A 22,833-nucleotide genomic window follows, 5' to 3' on the forward strand; every position below is an offset into this window, starting at 1 on the left:
GTGGGAGTGGAGGCGTAGACAGCATCCTGCTCCCTTGGGGAGCACTGGCAGGCCCTCCATTGGTTGGGGTTGCCCATGGATGTTGTGTCCTAGCTGTCTGCGTTGTTTGTGCAGCCCTGTCAGACGACGTGCAAGCTGGTACACCAGCCAGGCCAGTCCAGTTTGGAGAACAAGTTGTCCATTCAACGCGCTCCCCATTTCCAGCCCTGGACTCTGCCTCGGTTTACTCCTGAGGCTTCACTGTGAGTGGGTGCAGTGGAGGTCTGAGATCAGGGTTTTCCTTTTCCTAGATCAAAGTTTAGTTTCTTAGAAGGCAACTAAAAATGAGGTATTGTGGGGAAGAGTGGGGGTTTGAACTAATTTTGGAAGGGGTTGGACATGGGAAGGAAGCACCAAAAAGAAGGTACTGTAGGGGTTGGAGGCGAATAGCATCAGAAATAAGAGACAGAATAAAGGATGCCATGCTATTGTAACAATTAGTGCAACGCTATTACAGCTCAGGGTGTCTTAGAGTTCAGTGTTCAATTACAGTGCCCTCTGCAAGGAGTTTGTACATCCTCCCTGTAAGTGTGTGGGTTTCCTCTGAGTGTTCTGTAGTGAGGTATGAGTCTGACTTCAGTGGTGGGCAAGTGCGTTGACTTCAGTGGTGGGCAAGATCCTGAGAGGCAGGATTTATGAGCATTTGGAGAGACATAATCTGATTAGGGATAGTCAGCATGGCTTTGCGAAGGGCAGGTCATGCCTTGTGAGCCTGATTGAATTCGTTGAGGAAGTAACAAAACACATTGATGAAGGTAGAGCAGTGGATGTAGTGTATATGGACTTCAGTAAGGCATTTGATAAGGTTCCCCATGAAAGATTCCTTCAGAAAGTAAGGAGGCATAGGATCCAAGGAGACCTTGCTTTGTGGATCCAGAATTGGCTTGCACACAGAAGGAAAAGGGTGGTTGCGGATGATCTGTCTCCTGCATGGAGGTCGGTGACCAGTGGTATTCCGCAGGGATCTGTTTTGGGATGCCTCCTCTTTGTGATTTCTGTAACTGACCTGGATGAAGAAGTAGAAGGGTGGGTTTGTAAGTTTGCTGATGACACAAAGGTTAGGGGTGTTGTAGATAATCTGGGTTAGTCAGAGGTTACAGTGGGACATATATAGGATGCAGATCTGGGCTGAGAAGTGGCAGATGGACTTCAGCCCAGATAAGTGTGAAGTGATTCATTTTGGTAGGTCCAATTTGAAGACAGAGTATAATATAAATGGTAAGACTCTTGGCAGTGTGGAGGATCTGAGAGATCTTGGGGTCTGTGTCGGTAGGACACTCAGAGCAGCTGAGCAGGTTGACAGAGTTGTTAAGAAAGTGAATGGTGTGGAAGTCTTCATCATCCACATGATTGAGTTCGAGAGCTGTGAGGTAATGTTACAGCTATATCAGACCTTGGTCAGACCCCACTTGGAGTACTGTGTTCAGTTCTGGTCACCTCACTACAGGAAGGATGCGGATACTGTAGAGAGAGTGCAGAGGAGATTTACAAGGATGTTGCCTGGATTGGAGGGCGTACCTTTTGAGAATATGTTGAGTGAACTCAGCCTTTCCTCCTCGGAGCAACGGAGGTTGAGAGGTGACCTGATAGAGGTGTTTAAGATGATGAGGGGCATTGATCGTGTGGATAGCCAGAGACTGAAATGGCTAACATGAGAGGGCATAGTTTTAAGGTGCTTGGAAATAGGTTCTTAGGGGATATCAGGCGTAACTTTTTCACACAGAGAGTGGTGGGTGTGTAGAATATACTGCTGGCAGCGGTGGTGGAAGCAGATACAACAGGGTCTTTTAAAAGCCTCTTAGATAGGTATATGGAGCTTAGAAAAATAGAGGGCTATGCGCTAGGGAAATTCTAGGCAGTCCCTAGAGTAGGTTACATGGTCGGTACAACATTGTGGGCCGAAGGGCCTGTAATGTGCTGTAAATTTCTATGTACTCCCACATTCCAAACCCATACAGATTAGTCATCATGAATTGTCCTGAGACTAGTCTAGGGTTAAAATGGTGCGCTGCTGGGCAGCACAGCTCCTTGGGTTGGAAGGGGTTGTTCTGTGCTGTATCTCCAAATAATGTAAATAAGTGAAGAAATAGAAACGGAATGTTAGGGAAGGATCAGATGAAGTAAGTCTTTACTAGGTTTATAATGCAGAGGTATATATTAAACAAAGTCTATAAAGAAATATATTAAATAGATAAGCCAATTGTGTGTCAGAGCAATATCGGCTATCTGGATTACATTCACAAATGAGGGGAGTGGGAGTCAAATTAAAGTTCACCAAAGTTTAAATCTGATTGTTATTCTACTGTTGACTGTGCACTCATATTTCTGGGTAACTTTATAACCAATTCTGTTACAAGAATCACCCCTTGTAATCATGATCAGTGAGCTACAGAGAACCTGTATTATCGACAAGTAACTTTTATTGTCTCAACTAAAAAGCACGTGGGTTCACAAACTAACTACCTGTCTGCACCCGACTAGGATCCCTGACCCTCCATGAGCAGTCAATGAAGAGAAAAGATATTACCCGGGAAAGGAGTCTGTGCTGGCCAGGCATTCCTCACGGTCGCAATCTCCACATGTCCGGGGTCCTCCTTATCCTCAATTGCTGGAGAGTTATCACCCCTGCATATTTGGACTCCTGACTCTTATAGTGATCCTTATCAATTGAACTGGTCGCCCCATTGACTCAAGGTCACTTGACCTACCTGGGTCACCTTCTTACTGGTAATTGTACAGGGCTACAACCAACATTGTTTCATGGTCCTGACCACCCCAGCCTTGTGTATTTGTGCCTTTACACTCTGACTGGTCCAAAGCAGTTAAATGAGGCGACTCCGACAGAGTCTAACGAGATTACAGATTGCTTCCTTGGTAGGTCTGGCATTTTACATAATAAGTAGCTACTCGTCTGAGAATGGTCTCAGATTTAGCAGGTTGTTACCTGAAGTTCCTCGTATCCACATTCAAGTACTCTGATTAGATTCTCCCAGAGCAAGAATCAGCTCGGACTACGTCCACACTCGACCGGATAAATCCGTAACCAAAGCCTTTTCTCTTCGTTTTGACCCTCTGTCCACATTGAAACGGCATTTTCCTCCCCTGAAAACGGAGCTTTTCAGAAATGCTCTCCAGAGTGAATAAATCTGAAAGCGCCTGATATCCGGCGTAGTGTGTACGGGGTAACCGGCTATTTTTAAAACCGCTGTCATGACGTGCTGGAACAAATGGTGGCGGCAGCACAACATTTCATTGTTTTCTTCAACGCAACCTCCAACACCACAACAACAATATCTGACAATAGATGTGTAACAGTCTAATGTAACATTGTATGGAAATACAAGACAACACTGATGCAGACATGTTTTATACATTTAACAAGGTGCTTTATTAATGTATTGCTCGTGCAGACATTCAATAGATGCAATTGTCACTTTTGCCCAGTAACTCGTTTTATTACACATGTTAAATACAGCAAAATAATACACAAAGACATGGCAAAAGTAAAGGCAAACAAATGAGGTAACAGCAAATTTCACTTTTGCCCAGTAAAAAGCCTTATTGCATTTAGTTGTAGTGGTCGTCCCTTTCATTGGTGAAGAAACTATGGCTGTAGGAAATGTTTCTGGACAAACGCGAACCAAGTCTTTCGTTTGACAATTTCCTTTTAAGTTTTTCTAGTCCGTAACTGGACAAATACGCACCAAGTATAGTGTTTCCTCTTTGCTTGTTTTCTGTGTGTCCTGCGCATGCCCAGTAGGAGGAGTTTCGTCGAAGTATCCATTTTAATGTGGACAGAGGTGTTTTCAAAAACGCCTAGTGTGGACGACTGTCGTTTTTACGCGAAACCGGCGTTTTCAAAATTTCCCGGTCTAGTGTAGACGTAGCCTCAGAGTCCACAAAATGGGGGGAAACAAAGATTTGTCTGCTTCCCCTGTCCTTGATTAGACTGCAGTTTCTTGTGGCCAACATCTCCCTCCATTTAATCTTAAGATCATTATCCTCCTCTCATTCAGTTGACTGCCCATAGGACTGCCATGGAACCCCAGTAGGTGTGCAGCACTTAGATTCTATAAATAATATTAACATTTTCTAAATAAATCCACCCACTTTATACTGACAATTATCTCTGCTGTTTCATGAAAGCATTATTCTCGATTTTTCTTTTCCATTATTTCACCCTTCCATCTTTCTCAGTTGATGTACGTTAGGCAATACAATTATCACGGTACATAAAATTAATATTGCAACAGCATGTGATGCTATGCTCACCCATGGATGTTTCTGAACATTTGTTTCCCTATTCCAAAACTTATTCCAAAAATCTGGGTCACTTAATATTTCATACTTTGGTGTGCTTAGTATATTGATGGATTATCTCCGTTGCCTCCTCCATAACGTGTCTGGTCTGCAGTCAAGTGAGGAATTGGTGGCAACTCAGTAACAACATCGTTCCACATATATTCATCTGTATCAGTGTGTTGTATCTTGAAGTTCTCCTTTGTTACTGTGTCTCCTGCTGGCTGAGGCAAAGTTCGTAATCCAATGGCCAGATCTAAAGTCACATTCCCTACGGCGACATTCTGACTTTCCAAAGGGCATTGTCCCCATCCCTTGGTATAACTTGTGGCCACTGTTGTTATATAATATGTCTGTCCCAACAATGCATCTTGTAAGAAGGACTGATTATTCACAGGAAAAATTGACAATGAATAATTTTCATAAGTACTGAAACCACACTTTGTAAATTTCTGCTGTGTTATTTCTTCTGGACAAGACCAGTGGTCGTCCCTTTGATAAATCTATTCCTTTCCCAGTACCATTCATAACAATAGCTTGTGTTGGCGGGTATCCATGTATTCTCATGATGTTTACCAACATTGTGAACCCTGTTCAAAGAGTAGGTTGAATTATTTCCATGTCGGGGAATGTGGAATACCGCTCAGACGTAGAAGCTTCCTTTACCATCATCACAGGTACCCAGTACTCTGTTGGTTATTGTAAGGCTTCTAATATGACACAATGGCACCCTTTCCCCAACTCAGTCTTTTAGATGCTCATCTGAGACCCAATTTGCTCCTTGATGTGCATCATGTTGCAATAAATTAGTGTGAATCATGGTAAGCAGCAACTAGCATATGTAGCACGGATTTCAGTTTTATGCATTTCCTTAGACATGAGGTCTATGTGGTCAATAATCAGGTGTGTTGTAAATGAAGGGGCTTCAGAAATTTAACTGCAGTCCAGAGTTACCTGGGATTCATCTCGACCAATCTGATTAGTTTGTGCCTGATCTTGGTAATTTTCTCTAGTAATATCCCTTATTTTCTGGAGGATCTGTATCTGGGTTTCTAATTCTGCTATATCTATTGTGTTGACCATTGCCAGCCCTGATGCATAACCTGCTCCCACTCATTCCAATAGTCCTCTTTTCCTTCTATTTTTGACTGGTTTAAACTCACTCCTGCTTAGTTGTCTCCCAAGAAGGTGAGTACATAATGGTTTTATTGTAGGTGAGCACCATTCAGGCACCATTATTTCAGTTAGATTAAAGATTACCTCAACATGCTGGTTCCCTTGTATGAAAGTGACAAGCTCCCCCTGTATCTCCTAACACTAATCCTACCCCATTTGTATTACGCTGGGTCTCACTACTTTCAGGCTGTGGGGTAGATTCCGTCACTTGTGGGTGTGGAGTAGTGATTTTTCTAAAAGCTTTGTGAACCTGAAGAGGGCCTGGCCTCTGACAAAAACACTTCGCCGTTCCTTTAGTGTCTTCTCTATTCTACTCTCCCTGTGTGCTACATTCCCATGGGCAGTTCATAATGATGGAAGCAACCTTTGAGAAACCACCCCAGTTGATATGCCTCTTGTGTAGATCACTGCCCCGCTCAATATTCACGTGTGTGATCCCACAGAACTGTAATCTTACCATGTCCATCATTACCCGAAGGCTGTTCAATAATTGGACGACAGACTGACTTATGATTATCCCCTCCGGGATACTGAATAATGTCATCTCTAGAATTTTATTGCATAGGAACTGTACCTTCTGGAACATCTAGGGTTTTGTCCATGCATGTCAACGCATCTACCCAGTATAATACAAACTTGAGTCCTCTATTTCTCCTTTGTTAGACCGTATTTCCTGTGTCCATTGAGAAAATTCTTTTTTGTTCACTAAGGGTTTTCCAAGCAACGACATCACTGTTGACATGTTTGTCTGCTATACTGGCTCTGGAACAAGAATGACCATGGCCCCAGTCATGGTTAATTCCATCGCAACAAAGTATATTATTCTCTTCACGTTAAATTAAACTTGTAACACACAAAGGTAATATATGCTCATATTTCAGTTTAAATCTTAAATTATGCTGTCCATATTTTCTATTTGTTTTTCCAAATCATCTAATCCAGACTCCCAATTGCCTTTGGACTCAAGGTATCCATTTTTCTTCACCCAATTTTGTTTCAGGATAGGAGACACCTGGCATATTTTCCTTTTCCTTTGATTTTTTTTGACAAAACTCCCCTGTTTCTCAGGATGAGAGAACTGAAAATCATCTCCTTGGTAGGACCTGTTCACATCCTTTTGGAACAGTTGTTCCAGCCTCAAGTCTCCCAAATTAAATCTATCATGTACATCAATTTTATGTGCCAATGGTGATAACATTCTTGTTTCTCCCTCACCAATTTTAGCTGGGTGATATGGTACTTCTATCTGGAGAAGTCAGTACTTTGTCCACTGAAGGACTTGTTTTGTCTATAATTTCATAGGGCCCTGCAAACCTTGGATTTAAAAATGAGGTGGGTTGGTGTATTCTAATAATCGCTCTTTGTCCTGGGCTTAATTGTATGGGACTGACTTTTGAGTCAAAGTAGGCTTTACTCTCTTGCTTCTTCTTTCCTGTTTGGTGGGCTGCCACATAATTGGCCTCTTTTACTGTCTCTACCAATTGTTGTGCCCACTTTTCTGATACAATCCCATCGATTTTTGGGTTCTGACAAATCTAATCCTAATAACTCTAATCCTCTCATGTCCCTTCAGGGCATGAGTTTATAAAGGGTGTTACCAGTTGAAGATGTCACTGTATTCCTTATTATCATCACAGCATATGGCAAAACTACTTGCCATGTTGTTCCATATTGTTGCACCATTTTTGCAATAATTTTTTAGTGTTCAATACATCCTTTCCACAATTCCACTGGACTGTGATCTATAGGGTATATGAAATCTCTGCTTGATACCTAAAAGTGCCATGACATCTTGCATTATCTGAGCCATGAAATGTGTGCCTTGATCCGATTCGATACTCCGGGGTAGTCGCCAGCGAGTGCATATCCTTTCCAATAAGAATGTTGCAGTGGCCTTTACTGTGCTTGTCTTAGCCGAGAAAGCTTTCACCCACTTTGTAAAGGTATCTTATTGCTACCTGAATATAATTGTACCCTCCTGGGGTGGATGGTAAGGGACCAACATAATCTGTCTGCAAATTAGTCCAAGGCCCTTTCACGGATCTAGTGCATCAAAGGGCTCCTTTCTTTACATTTCTGTCAGGTTATATTGTGCACAAATCAAGTAATTTTTGACAATGCTCCATATCATCCTTCATCTTAGGTCACCAGCTCACTTCCTTGATCTTTTCCAGGGTGCTTTCCTGGTGTCCTCATAGATCATGGTACCAATAGATCATGTGGTTTCTTCCTCCCTGTGGAACCATAAGCTTTCCTTCATGAAGGACAACTCCATCATTGAGAAACACTCTCTTGTGCTCTTTGTATATTTCAGACCCTGCACCTTCTATCAATTTTTTAATTCTTTGTCTTTCTTCTGCTCCTCTGTTAATCCATGACCTTAGTCTGTTCCTTCTGCCTCCCAAACTCCCCAATCTGTGGCTACCAATCCTGCCCAAATAAAGCACCTTGCTTCATCAATTCGACAGCCTTTCTGTTTCTCTCAGGAGATAATTTAGAGTGGCCTTTTGTCTTTATGGCTGCATATTCTTTTCCCTTTGCCTCCTGAAATATATATTGTAATAAAGCAGCAGATGGGAGGGGCTTCCTGTCAGCTGAAACAAGCCCTTTGGTTTCCCACAGAGACAAATGTTCTGTAAGGCTGTTAGAAACATACATACTGTTAGAGTGTAAGATTGACCCGAGCAGAAGACGTTCTGGTGGCTAACCACATACAGCTGCCAATTCTGCTGTTACAAGACAACCATACATCAATACAGCCAAATGAAACAGAGTTCTTCTGGGCTGGGGCCAAGGTGCAAAATGCAAAACCAATGGCTTGAATTGAATTGAATTGACTTTATTACTTACATCCTTCATATCCATGAGGAGTAAAAATCTTTATGTTACGTCTCTGTCTAAATGGGCAATGTGCAATTTATAGTAACTTGTAATAATATGTACAACAAGACAGTCAATATTACATAGAAATACAATTGTACATGTATTAATCCATCTGATGGCCTGGTGGAAGAAGCTGTCCCGGAGCCTGTTGGTCCTAGCTTTTGTGCTGCAGTACCATTTCCCGGATGGTAGCAGCTGGAACAGTTTGTGGTTGGGGTGACTTGGGTCCCCAATGATCCTTCGGGTCCTTTTTACACACCTGTCTTTATAAATGTCCTGAATAGTGGGAAGTTCACATCTACAGATGCGCTGGGCTGTCTGCACCACTCTCTGTGATTGAGGGAAGTACAGTTCCCATACCAGGCAGTGATGTAGCCAGTGAGGATGTTGTCAATTGTGCCCCTGTAGAAAGTCCTTTGGATTTGGGGGCCCATACTAAACTTCTTTAACTGTCTGAGGTGAAAGAGGCGTTATTGTGTTTTTTCACCACACCTCTGGTACGTACAAATCACGTTAGACCCTCGGTGATGTGTGTGCCGAGGAACTTAAAGCTGTTCACCCTCTCAACCCCAGATCCACTGATCTCAATAGAGGTTAGCTTGTCTCCATTCCTCCTATAGTCCACAACCAGCTCCTTTGCTCTTGTGACATTGAGGGAGAGGTTGATTTCTTGACACCACTGTGTCAGGGTGATGACTTCTTTTCTGCAGGTTGCCTCGTTATTTGAGCTTAGGCCAATCAATGTAGCATGGTCAGCAAATTTAATTAGCAGATTGGAGCTGTGGGTGGTTGCACAGTCATGGGTATACAGGGAGTAAAGGAGGGGGCTTAGAGCACAGCCCTGAGGGGCACCTGTGTTGAGGGTCAGAGGGGAGAGGTAAGGGAACCCACTCTTACCACCTGCCGGCGATCTGACAGGAAGTCCAGGATCCAGCAACATAAGGCAGGGCGAAGGATGAGGTCTCTGAGCTTCTTGTCGAGCCTGGAGATAATTATGGTGTTGAATGCTGAACTGTAGTCCAAGAACAGCATTCTCACAAAAGCATCCTTCTATTCCAGATGTGTAGAGCTGTGGCTGTTGCGTCATTTGTCGATTGATTGTGTTGGTAGGTAAATTGTGAGGGTTCCAGTGTGGGTGGCAGCATGCTGCAGCATTGACCAGCCTCTCAAAGTATTTGCTTATTATTGAGGTGAGTGTGACAGGGCGCCAGTCATTCAGACATAATACTTTGCAACACACACAAAATGCTGGTGAACGCAGCAGGCCAGGCAGCACCTCTAGGAAGAGGTACAGTCAACGTTTCGGGCCGAGACCCTTCATCAGGACTAACCGAAAGAAGAGATAGTAAGAGATTTGAAAGTGGGAGGGGGAAGGGGAGATCTGAAATGATAGGAGAAGACAGGAGGGGGAAGAGATGGAGCCAGGAGCTGAAAAGTTGATTGGCAAAAGGGATATGAGAGGATCATGGGACAGGAGGCCCAGGGAGAAAGAAAGGGGGAGGGGGGAAGCCCAGAGGATGGACAAGGAGTATAATGAGAGGGACAGAGGGAGAAAAAAGAGAGAGAAAAAAGGGGAATAATAATAATAAATAAATAAATAATGGATGGGGTACGAAGGGGAGGTGGGGTATTAGCGGAAGTTAGAGAAGTCGATGTTCATGCCATCAGGTTGGAGGCTACCCAGACGGAATATAAGGTGTTGTTCCTCCAACCTGAGTGTGGCTTCATTTTTACAGTAGAGGAGGCCGTGGATAGACATATCAGAATGGGAAGGGGATGTAGAATTATAATGTGTGGCCACTGGGAGATACTGCTTTCTCTGGCGGACAGAGCGTAGGTGTTTAGCGAAACGGTCTCCCGGCCTGCGTCGGGTCTCGCCAATATATAGAAGGGTCTTTTTGGGTACAGGACAACGGTGGATGCTTTGGAGCAGGAGGACATTCTACACTGGGAGAGGGAAAGATTAAAAATGTCTGTAAACACACCTGCCAGTTGTGCCGCGCATACTTTGAGTACCCTCCCTGGGATGCCATCCGGTCCCGCAGCCTTGCGACCTGCCCACTTGTTGGAGACACCTGTGTACTTCAGCCTCGAGTTGACTGAAGCCCAATTTATACTTCTGCGTCAAATGTGCGCCGTAGGTACCGCATACCCTACGCCGTAGGGTGATGTGCACCTCCCCAAAAAAGTAACTCGCACGTCGTGGCGACGCAGACCACAACAACTGTGATTGGTCCGCTTGGTAGCATCACATTTCCTCCTACACATTTTCGGTTGCATTTCTCCGCCATGTCTGTACACTGGTGCAAGATAAATGGTTGGAGACAAAGAACCAAATCGTCAAATCTACCTGCCGACATCCGAAAATATTTGAAATGCATTTCCTCATCCACATCTGTCACAAAGAAACTCAACACAGTGGCATAGAAACCCCACCGCCAACTAGCGTTTTGGCGGTGAATTGCAGAGCGAGGTAGACACAACTATGCATGTTTGCTACAGCGTAGGGCTACGCAAAAGTATAAATCAGGCCTACGGCGTAGCCTGTACGCGCAAGTATAAATCAGGCTTAAGGCGCAGGTCACTTTGGCAACTCTCCTCGGGCTCAGTGTTGGCGACATCGAACTAAGAGTGAAAAAGGATTTAGCTCATCTGGGAGAGAGGCAGCGATGTTGGAAACACCACTGCGTTTAGCTTTGAAGTCTGTGATGGTATGCTGACCTTGCCATAAGCTGAGTGTGTTGTTGATGGAGAGCTGTGTCTGGATCTTGTCCCTGTATTGTCGTTTCACTGCCTTGATGACTTTACGCAGATCGTAGCGGCACATAGAAACATAGAAAACCTACAGCACAATACAATGCTGTGCCAAACATGTACTTACTTTAGAAATTACCTAGAGTTACCCGTAGCCCTCTATTTCTCTAAGCTCCATGTACCTATCCAGGAGTCTCTTAAAGGACCCTATCTTATCTGCTTCCACCACTGTCGCTGGCAGCCCATTCCACGCACTCACCACTCCCTGAGTAAAAAAACTTACCCCTGACATCTCCACTGTACCTGCTTCCAAGCACCTTAAAACTGCTCTCTCGTGTAAACCATTTCAGCCCTGGGAAAAAGCCTCTGACTATCCACACGATCAATGCCTCTCATCATCTTATACACCTCTGTCAGGTCACCTCTCATCCTCCGCTGCTCCAAGGAGACAAGGCCGAGTTCACTCAACCTGTTCTCATAAGGCATGCTCCCCAATCCAGGCAACATCCTTGTAAATCTCTCCACCCTTTCTGTAGTTTCCACATCCTTCCTGTAGTGAGGCAACCAGAACTGAGCACCGTACTCCAAGTGGAGTCTGGCCAGGGTCCTATATAGCTGTAACATTACCTCTCGGCTCCTAAATTCAATCCCACGGTTGATGAAGGCCAATACACCGTATGTCACAGGGTCAACCTGCGCAGCTGTTTTGAGTGACCTATGGACTCGGACCTCAAGATCACTCTGATCCTCCACACTGCCAAGAGTCTTACCATTAATACTATATTCTGCCATTGGATTTGACCTACCAAGATGAACCACCTCACACTTATCTGGGTTGAACTCCATCTGCCATTTCTCAGCCCAGTTTTGCATCCTATCGATGTCCCGCTGTAACCTCTGACAGGTCTCCACACTATCCACAACACTCCTAACCTTTGTGTCATCAGCAAATTTACTAACCCATCCCTCCACTTCCTCATCCAGGTTATTTATAAAAATCACGAAGAGAAGGGGTCCCAGAACAGATCCTTGAGGCACAGCACTGGTCACCGACCTCCATGCAGAATATGACCCGTTTATAACCACTGTTTGCCTTCTGTGGGCAAGCCAGTTCTGGATCCACAAAGCAAGATCCCATGCCTCGTTACTTTCTCTATATACCTTATCAAATGGCTTGCTGAAATCCATTTACAATACATGTACTGCTCCACCTTCATTAATGTGTTTAGTCACATCCTCAAAAAATTCAGTCAGGCTTGTAAGGCACTTTGTATGGCCTTTGACAAAGCCATGCTGACTATTCCTAATCATATTATGCCTCTGCAAATGTTCATAAATCCTGCCTCCCCCGATCTCTTCCATCGAGTTACCAACCACTGAAGTAAGACTCACTGGTCTATAATTTCCTGGGCTATCTCTGCTCCCTTTCTTGAACAACATCTGCAACCCTCCAATCCTCTGGAACTTCTCCTGTCACCATTGATGATGCAAAGATCATCGCCAGAGGCTCAGCAATCTCCTCCCTCGCCTCCCACAGTAGCCTGGGGTACGTCTTGTCCATTCCTGGAGACTTATCAACTTGATGCTTTCCAAAAGCTCTCTTTCTTAATGTCTGTGTGCTCAAGCATTTCATTCTGCTGTAAGTCATCTCCACAATCACCAAGATCCTTTTCCGTGTGAATACTGAAGCAAAGTATTCTTCAAGTACCTCTGCTATCTCCTCTGGTTCCATACACACTTTTCCATTGTCACACTTGATTGGTCCTATTCTCTCATGTCTTATGTCTTGGCGTTTTCTTTAGTCCTGCTCGCCAAGGCCTTCTCATGGCCCCTTCTGGCTTTCCTGATTTCATTCTTAAGCTTGAGTTCCAGTTGGTCACCGGCAACATAAGCTCTGTCTTGCACGCTAAATGCTGCTCACACGGAACTGTTGATCCAGGGTTTCTGGTTTGGGTAGACACTAATGGATTTCTGGGGGACAACATCCTTGATGCACTTCTGGATGAAACTTGTGACTCCTTCCGTGAACTCGGAAACATCCTCATCATGAAAGACATTCCAGTTGAAGTCATTAAAGCAGTCCTGTAGCATTGAGGCAGATTGGTCTGACCAACAGCGGATGGTTTTAACTGGAGAGGACAAGTTGTCATGATTTCAGAAAAACATCCAGTCTGAGAAGATCATAAGAGGATATTGCGGTACTAGAGAGGCAAGATATGTTTTGGAACAATCTATCGGTTTATATTTAAACAATTAGTAGAATCGAGCACAGTTCTTGGACTATTTTATAGACTGGCAACTAGTGGGAAGGGTATTGTGGAGTCATAGAAAATTATAGCACACAAATGGGCCCTTCAGCCCATCTAGTCCGGGCAGAACCCATTTAAGCTGCGTAGTCCCAATTTCCTGCACAGTGACCATAGCCCTCCATACCCTTACCATTCATGTACCTATCCAAATTTCTCTTAAATGTCAAGATCAGGCTTGCATGCACCTCTTGCGTTGGCAGCTCATTCCACACTCGCACGACCCTCTGTGAAGCTGTTTCCCCACAAGTCTATGGAATTGAGGGAATCAAGCAGTGAGATCATGGAAACTGTACAGATTGAAAAGGAGGAGGTGCTTGCTGTCTTGAGGAAAATTAAAGTGGATAAATCCCCGGGACCTGACAGAGTGTTCCCTCGGACCTTGAAGGAGACTATTGTTGAAATTGCGGGGGCCCTGGCAGAAATATTTAAAATGTCGCTGTCTACGGGTGAGGTGCTGGAGGATTGGAGAGTGCCTCATGTTGTTCCGTTGTTTAAAAAAGGATCGAAAAGTAATCCAGGAAATTATGGGCCGGTGAGTTTAACGTCGGTAGTGGTAAGTTATTGGAGGGAGTACTAAGGGACAGAATCTACAAGCATTTGGATAGACAGGGACTTATTAGGGAGAGTCAACATGGCTTTGTGCGTGGTAGGTCATGTTTGACCAATCTATTGGAGTTTTTCGAGGAGGTTACCAGGAAAGTGGATGAAGGGAAGGCAGTGGATATTGTCTACATGGATTTCAGTAAGGCCTTTGACAAGGTCCCGCATGGGAGGTTAGTTAGGAAACTTCAGTCGCTAGGTATACATGGAGAGGTGGTAAATTGGATTAGACATTGGCTCTATGGAAGAAGCCAGAGAGTGGTGGTAGAGAATTGCTTCTCTGAGTGGAGGCCTGTGACTAGTGGTGTGCCACAGGGATCAGTGCTGGGTCCATTGTTATTTGTCATCTATATCAATGATCTGGATGATAATGTGGTAAATTGGATCAGCAAATTTGCTGATGATACAAAGATTGGAGGTGTAGTAGACAGTGAGGAAGGTTTTCAGGGCCTGCAGAGGGACTTGGACCAGCTGGAAAAATGGGCTGAAAAATGGCAGATGGAGTTTAATACAGACAAGTGTGAGGTATTGCACGTTGGAAGGACAAACCAAGGTAGAACACACAGGGTTAATGGTAAGGCACTGAGGAGTGCAGTGGAACAGAGGGATCTGGGAATACAGATACAAAATTCCCTAAAAGTGGCGTCACAAGTAGATAGGGTCGTAAAGAGAGCTTTTGGTACATTGGCCTTTATTAATCAAAGTATTGAGTATAAGAGCTGGAATGTTATGGTGAGGTTGTCTAAGACATTGGTGAGGCCAAATCTGGAGTATTGTGTTCAGTTTTGGTCACCAAATTACAGGAAGGATATAAATAAGGTTGAAAGAGTGCAGAGAAGGTTTACAAGGATGTTGCCGGGACTTGAGAAACTCAGTTACAGAGAAAGGTTGAATAGGTTAGGACTTTATTCCCTGGGGCGTAGAAGAATGAGGGGAGACTTGATAGAGGTATATAAAATTATGATGGGTATAGATAGAGTGAATGCAAGCAGACTTTTTCCACTGAGGCAAGGGGAGAAAAAAACCAGAGGACATGGGTTAAGGGTGAGGGGGGAAAAGTTTAAAGGGAACATTAGGGGGGGCTTCTTCACACAGAGAGTGGTGGGAGTATGGAATGAGCTGCCAGACGAGGTGGTAAATGCGGGTTCTTTTTTAACATTTAAGGATAAATTGGACAGATACATGGATGGGAGGTGTATGGAGGGATATGGTCCGTATGCAGGTCAGTGGGACTAGGCAGAAAATGGTTCAGCACAGCCAAGAAAGGCCTGTTTCTGTGCTGTAGTTTCTATGGTTTCTATGTTCTCCTTAAACCTTTCACCTTTTACCTTTAACCCATGACCTCTAAATGTAGTCTCACTCTAGCTCAGTAGAAAAAGCCTGCTTGCAAGTGTCTGGTTTAACAACTGCCTGTTCACTAACTTGACTTGCCTAACTCCTGTTGCAAAGCTGGAAACCTGTGTAAACTGTGTTACCTCTATGTAAAGGCAGACGTCACTTTTGTTCAAGAAAATTGTCAAATGTTTATGAGCTGAAAAGGCTTGTGATGCACTGGAGGGAAGTGCAGTTTGCCGGTGTATACATTCATGAAGACACAAGTGTATACATGCACACACACATTTCAATATTCGCTCAGCCGCTTTTCTCTTTGAGTGAAGGAGGGTGAGTATCAATCTCACAGAGTGGACAGCCAGCGTCTTTTTCCCAGGGTGGAAATGGATAATTCCAGGGGGCATAATTTTAAGATGACTGGAGGAAAGTATTAGGGGATGTCAAAAGTAGGCTTTTTTATAGGGAGAGTGGTGGATGCATAGAACACTCTGCTGGGGTGTCGGTAGAGGCAAATACATTGGGGACATTTAAGAGACTTTTAGATCGGCACATGGATAATAGAAGAATGGAGGATTATGTAGGAGGGAAGAGGTAGATTGATTTTGGAGTAGATTGAAAGGTTGGCACAACATTGTAGGCCGAAAGGCCTGTTTTGGACTGTTCTGTTCTGTGTAACTTATGTGAGCTTGTGATAATTTCCCAACAGAGCTTGGCGGAGAAGTTGGGGACTCTGCCCACGGAGCGGATGAGCCAGCCAACTGTGGGACCAGCGGTGGCAGTGCACGCAGCCCTGCCTCAGGACGAGAGCCAAGAGATCCACAGAGCGAGGAAGTCGATACTGAAAGGTGGCATCAGTCAGGTACCGGCCCAGTGTGGAAGTCGTAGAGAGAACTTATTTCTTGTTGTCCTTGCCCTCAAAGTCCAGGAGGGAGTTACAGGTCATTGTCACTCCCCATTCATGCCCCACTATACTGAGTCAGACTGACTTCTACAGGCTTTACACCATAGGAGGTCAAAAGGTCGGCATGTTGTGGAATGTTCTGTAGTGTTCTATGCTCTACGTTCACTTTCCCTCTTTTTTTCTCTCTCTCATCCTCATAGAACAGAACATTACAGCACAGTTCCTGCCCTTGGACTCACTCATAAGACATGTTCTCTAATCCAGGCAGCATCTTGGTAAATCTCTGCTGTCTCTAAAGCTTCTACATCCTTCTTATAATGAGGCAACCAGAACTGAGCACGGTACTACAAGTGTGTACGTTGAATTTTGCCCTGCTTATCTCTGCTTCATAATCTGCTGTTTCCCCAACCACCCTCACACCGTCTTCCCACCTATTTAATTAAATTCAAATCAAGTTTAATTGTTATTCAACCCCGAGACTTGAGGCCTAGGCCTTGCTGCAACCGAGTCTACTCAGCTCTCTCTCCATCCTGCCCATGCTCTCAACCACTCATTTGGCAAATCGAACTTGCAGCATACCAGATTAACAATGTCCAAAAGGGGGCCTTACGATCACAAGAAAAGCGACAATGATGGCCATTGGCTATCAAGCTGCAGTTCATGTTGTGGAGATCCTTCATGTTCTCTGCCAGTGAACAACTCGCTGAGGGTACAGTACTTTTAAGTTCTTAATGTATAGCAGGATCTTGCACTCATTAAAAATAGGTTGAAATTTGTCAGTTTTAGTCTTGGTTTGTCTTGTGTTTCTGTGATGTCACTCTGGAGGAACATTGTATCATTTTTTAATGCATGCATTTCTAAATGACAATAAACGAGGACTGAGCGTCCTCATAATCTAAAAGACATAGGATAGTAGCACCGCTTGTTGATCCTGTAGATGCCACTGAGATCAAACATGTTGCCATCTTACCACTTCTGTTCATTTCATCCATGTCTTGTGTTCTTTATCACCCCCGCCGATTACTCCCCTCCTGATCCTCCTTTCTGACTGACCCACAGGCATTAGCCATGAAGATGGCCAGCCAGCCTCTCAGTGATGTTTCTGAGGAGATGGAGACCAGCATTCCAGGTCCCGTGGAATATCCGGAAGTTCACAGGGCCAGGAAGTCGGGAAGCACCAGCCAGGTATGGAGGAGGGGTCAGATGTGGGCATGGGTAATTGACTATTTTATATCTCACTGATGCTTGTTTCCCATGGGTCGTGTTATAGAAGAGCCACTAGGGGAGAACAACTGTATATACATACTGTGGCTGGTGGGAAGCATACTATACAGTTTCTTTGATGGAAGTAATTATTGTTCAAAGTTCAAAGTAAATTTATTATCTGAGTACATAAATATCTTTTTCCTGCAGTCATACTCAACAAATCTATAGGATAGTAACTGTAAACAATATCAATGAAACAGTAAAAAAAAAGAGCATAGACATTACAGAAACTTGGATGGCTCAGGGACAGGAATGGTTACTTCAAGTGCCAGGCTTTAGATGTTTCAGAAAGGACAGGCAGGGAGGCAAAAGAGGTGGGGGCGTGGCTGATCAGAGATAGTACCACAGCTGCAGAAAAGGAGGAAGTCATGGAGGGATTGTCTATGGAGTCTCTGTGGGTGCAAGTTAGGAAGAGGAAGGGGCCAATAACTCTACTGGGTGTTTTTATAGACCACCCAATATTAACAGGGACATTGAAGAGCAGATAGGGAGGCAGATTCTGGAAATGTGTAATAATGACAGGGTTGTTGTGGTGGGAGATTTTAATTTCCCAAATATTGATTGGCATCTCCCTGGAGCGAGGGGTTTAGATGGGGTAGAGTTTGTTAGGTGTGTTCATGTATTCAGGAAGTTTTTTTGACACAATATGTAGATAAGCCTACAAGAGGAGAGGCTGTACTTGATCTGGTATTGGGAAATGAACCTGGTCAGGTGTCAGAACTGTCAGTGGGAAAGCATTTTTGAGATGGTGATCACAATTCTATCTCCTTTACTATAGCATTGGAGAGGGATAGGAACAGACAAGTTAGGAAAGCGTTTAATTGGAGTAGGGGGAAATATGAGGCTATCAGGCAGGAACTTGGAAGCATAAATTGGGAACAGATGTTTTCAGGGAAATGTACGGAAGAATTGTGGCAAATGTTCATGGAGTTCTGCATAGGTACGTTCCAATGAGACAGGGAAAGGATGGTAGGGTACAGAAACCATGTTGTACAAAGGCTGTTTTGAATCGAGTCAAGAAGAAAAGAAGAGCTTACAAAAGGTTCAAAATACTAGGTAGTGATAGAGATATAGAAGATTATAAGGCTAACAGGAAGGAGCTTAAGCAAGAAATTCGGAGTCAGAAGGGGCAATTATAAGGCCTTGGCTGATAGGATTAAGGAAAACCCCAAGGCATTCTACAAGTATGTGAAGAGCAAGAGGATAAAATGTGAGAGAATAGGAACAATCAAGTGTGACAGTGGAAAATTGTGTATGGAACTGGAGGAGATAGCAGAGGTCCTTATTGAGTACTTTGCTTCAGTATTGACTAGGGAAAGGGATCTTGATGATTGTAAGGATGACTTACAGCAGACTGAAAAGCATGAGCATGTAGATATTAAGAAAGAGGAGGTTTTGGAAAGCATCAAGTTGGATAAATCACCGGGACCAGACGAGATGTACCCCAGGCTAGTGTGGGAGGGGAGGGAGGAGATTGCTGAGCCCCTGGTGATGATCTTTGAATCATCAATGGGGACAGGAGAGGTTCGGGAGGATTGGAGGGTTGTGGATGTTGTTCCCTTGTTCAAGAAGGGGAGTAGAGTTAGCCCAGGAAATTATAGGCCAATGAGTCTTAATTCAGTGGTTGGTAAGTTGATGGAGAAGATTCTGAGAGGCAGGATTTATGAACAGTTGGAGAGGCATAATATGATTAGGAATAGTCAGCATGGCTTTGTCAAAGGCGGGTTGTGCCTTACAAGCCTGATTGATTTTTTTGAGGATGAGTCTAAACACAATGATGAAGGTAGAGCCGTAGATGTAGTGTATATGGATTTTAGCAAGGCATTTGATAAGGTACTCCATGCAAGGCTTATTGAGAAAGTAAGGAGGCATGGGATCCAAGGGGACATTGCTTTATGGATCCAGAACTGGCTTGCCCACAGAAGGCAAAGAGTAGTTGTAGACGGGTCATATTCTGCATGGAGGTCGGTGACCCAGTGGAGTGCCTCAGGGATCTGTTCTGGGACTCCTACTCTTTGTGATTTTTATAAATGACAAAGTGGAGGGATGGGTTAGTAAATTTGCTGATGACACAAAGGTTGGGGTGTTGTGGATGGTGTGGAGGGCTGTCAGAGGTTACAGCGGGACATTGATAGGATGCAAATCTGGGCTGAGAAGTGGCAGATGGAGTTCAACCCAGATACTTGTGAAGTGGTTCATTTTGGTAGGTCAAATATTAATGGTAAGATTCTTGGCAGTGTGGAGGATCAGAGGGATTTTGGGGTCCGAGACCATAGGACACTCAAAGTTGCTGGACAGGTTGACTTTGGTTAAGAAAGCATACGGTGCATTGGCCTTCATAAATCGTGGGATTGAGTTTAGGAACCAAGAGGTAATGTTGCAGCTTTATAGGACCCCGGTCAGAACCCACTTGGAGTACTGTGCTCAGTTCAGGTCGCCTCACTACAGGAAGAATGTGGAAGCCATAGAAAGAGTGCAGAGGAGATTTACAAAGATGTTGCCTGGATTGGGGAGCATGCCTTATGAATAGGTTGAGTGAACTTGGCCTTTTTTCCTCGGAGCGACGGAGGATGAGAGGTGACTTGATAGAGGTGTATAAGATGATGAGAGGCATACATCATGTGGATAGTCAGAGGCTTTTTCCCAGGGCTGAAATGGTTGCCACAAGACGACACAGGTTTAAGTTGCTAGGGAGTAGGTACAGAGGAGATGTCAGGGGCAAGTTTTTTACGCAAAGAGTGGTGAGTGCGTGGAATGGGCTGCCGGCAACGGTGGTGGAGGCGGATACGATAGGGTCTTTTAAGAGACTCCTGGACAGGTACATGGAGCTTAGGAAAATAGAGGGCTATGGGTAACTCTAGGTAATTTCTAAGGTAAGGGCATGTTTGTCATAGCTTTGTGGGCCGAAGGGCCTGTATTGAACTGTAGGTTTTCTATATTTCTAAGACAACAAACTGCAAATGCAAATAAAGCAAGAAGTAATAAGATAAAGAGTCTTTAAAATGAGATCACTGGTTGTGGGAAGATCTCAGCAGATAAAGGTAGTCATCCACTTTTGTTCAAGAGCTTGATGGTTGAGGGGTAATAACTGTTCTTGAACCTGGTGGTGCGAATTTTGAGGCTCTTGTGTCTTCTACCTGATGGCAGCAGCAAGAAAAGTGAAATTATATAAAATATAAGTGGACAATTAATTTTTAAACTGCTAAGAAAATGTCAGTTACACAATGGGTGTGTCAGTCAGCCTCTGGGTATTTCTGGAAGGGGTTAAACAAGGAATTCTGTGCATTGATTTGACCTTCCATACTATGTTTGTCTCATGAAATTATATCTCCTTTTCTAAAAATCTGTATTTCTAAAATATGTAAGAACTGGAGCAACGCAGCAATTCAGGGAAATGGACAGTCAACATTTCGGGTCCGGATGAAGGATCTCGATCCGAACCATCAACTGTTCATTTCCCACCCTGAGGTTTGAGGAGCTCGGAGATTTGTTTTCAAGGAGGAGGGATTTCAGCTCCTTGGGGCAGTATAGAGAAGATAGACGGAGATCAGATGAAGCTGAATGGAATCAGAGTGAGCTCAGAAAGGGTGAATAGAAGGAAGCTGTTTCAAATAAGTTCAAAGTAAATTTATTATCAAAGTACATATATGTTGCTATATACATCTCGAAGATTCATTTTCTTCCGGGCATTCACAGTAAATACAAAGAAACAAAAATAGTAATTAATCAATAAATATCGAGAACATGAGATGAAGAGTCCTTGGAAGTGAGTCCATAGGTTGTGGGAACAGTTTAGTGTTGGCGTGAGTGAAGTTATCCTGTATGGTTCAGGAGCCTGAGGGTTGAAGGGTAGTAATTGTTCCTGAAACAGGTGTGGGTTTTGTGGTTCATATACCGCCTTCCTAATGTACACAGTGAAAAGAGAGCATGGCCTGGGTGGTGCGGTTGTTGGATGACGGGTGCTGCTTTCCTGCGACTCCAGTCCTGGTAGATGTGATCAGTGGTGGGGAGGGCTTTAGCCGTGATGGACTGGGCTGCATCCACTACTTTTTTAATAATGTGTGATTGAAGGACTCTCAGACACAGATCTAAAATCTTGGGGCAAAATTAATGGGATAATGAGGTGCCTTGAGAAAAGTCTTGTGTGGAAAGCGAGGGGGTATGTAGCTCACTGTTCGTGGTGGGGGAGGAAACAGGTGGGCAGTGGGTCAGCAGTAAAGGGAGAACAGTGTTCAGATTGTGGGGAAACGGGCACAAAGAGGCATCTGCACCATCCTAGCAGAGACTCTTGGGGCCGAACGGTACCTCCAGCTGCTGGAGCAGCCTTGTGAGCCGGTGATCTGCATTGTTTCAGGGTCTGGCCAGGAGCTTGCCGGGTGAGAGCACCAGCCAGGGCAGCGGCGAAGTCTCCACAGTGTTGGCGGAGAGGCAGGACGCTGCCCAGGCACCAGCTGAGAAACCGAAACTTCACCGGGCCCGGAAGTCCATGTTCAAGTCCTGCCCTGCCCAGGTACGCCATGAGGAGTGTAGGGAGATGTTCGTCTTGTCACACAGTGGAAACGTGGGAATGGTGAGCAAAGTGTGTATTAACTGTCGAAACTGGCTCGGACACAGCCCTGACATTGATCATTCCAACAAATAGCTGGTGCTAATTGACAATGTTAACCCAAACCCTTGTGCTCTCCGGTGTTCAGTTTGTAGCACAGATAACAAGCAAGGGAGTTGAGGATTCAGCTCCTCTGTACGTAGTTGTAGAGCACTACAGTACGGCAACAGGCCCTTTGGACCATCTAGTCTGTGCTGAACTGTTATTTCCCCTCGTCCTGCTGGCCTGCACCTAGACCGTTGTCCTCCATACGCCTCCCATCCATGTACCTATACAAACTTCTCTTAAATGTTGCAATTGAACCGGCATTCATCACTTCCGCTGGCAGCTTATGCCACATTTGCACGATCCTGTGAGTGAAGAAGTTCCCATTGAATAATAATTCCCACAATGAACATGGGACCAAGCTCCACCTTCCTCCCTGGCCCGTTCATTGAAAACCTGCAGTATAATCTGTGACACTGCTCTCTGGGGTCTGTGGGGATGGATATTCCCTGACTCCCTAGTCCAGTTTACAATTCCTGTGATGGAGAAAGAGCAGCTGGATTGCACTTGTCTGCGGCTGCGCTCACGCAAAATGAAGAACTGCTGCATGCTTCTTCTTGTCGAAACGTCCTACATGCCATTAATCTACAGGCCATGACACTCAGGGACACGGTTTTTTTAAT

The 22,833-nt window shown here is 44.5% G+C and overlaps 1 protein-coding gene across 7 annotated transcripts in view; it reads left to right on the forward strand.

Moving 5' to 3' along the window:
• The window catches only part of LOC134346508 (histone-lysine N-methyltransferase EHMT2-like), a 156,231-nt gene that overhangs the window by 27,716 nt on the left and 105,682 nt on the right, over positions 1-22,833 (forward strand). For 6 of the 7 annotated variants that reach the window (XM_063047897.1, XM_063047893.1, XM_063047896.1 and 3 more), the window contains 3 exons: positions 16,099-16,251; positions 17,353-17,478; positions 21,914-22,129. In XM_063047897.1, coding sequence (XP_062903967.1) covers positions 16,099-16,251; positions 17,353-17,478; positions 21,914-22,129 — 495 coding nt within the window. The remainder of the gene's footprint in view (positions 1-16,098; positions 16,252-17,352; positions 17,479-21,913; positions 22,130-22,833) is intronic. The other variant, XM_063047894.1, reaches the window with a different exon arrangement.

Source organism: Mobula hypostoma, chromosome 5 (genome assembly GCF_963921235.1).
Source record: "Mobula hypostoma chromosome 5, sMobHyp1.1, whole genome shotgun sequence".
Taxonomy (NCBI): domain Eukaryota; kingdom Metazoa; phylum Chordata; class Chondrichthyes; order Myliobatiformes; family Myliobatidae; genus Mobula; species Mobula hypostoma.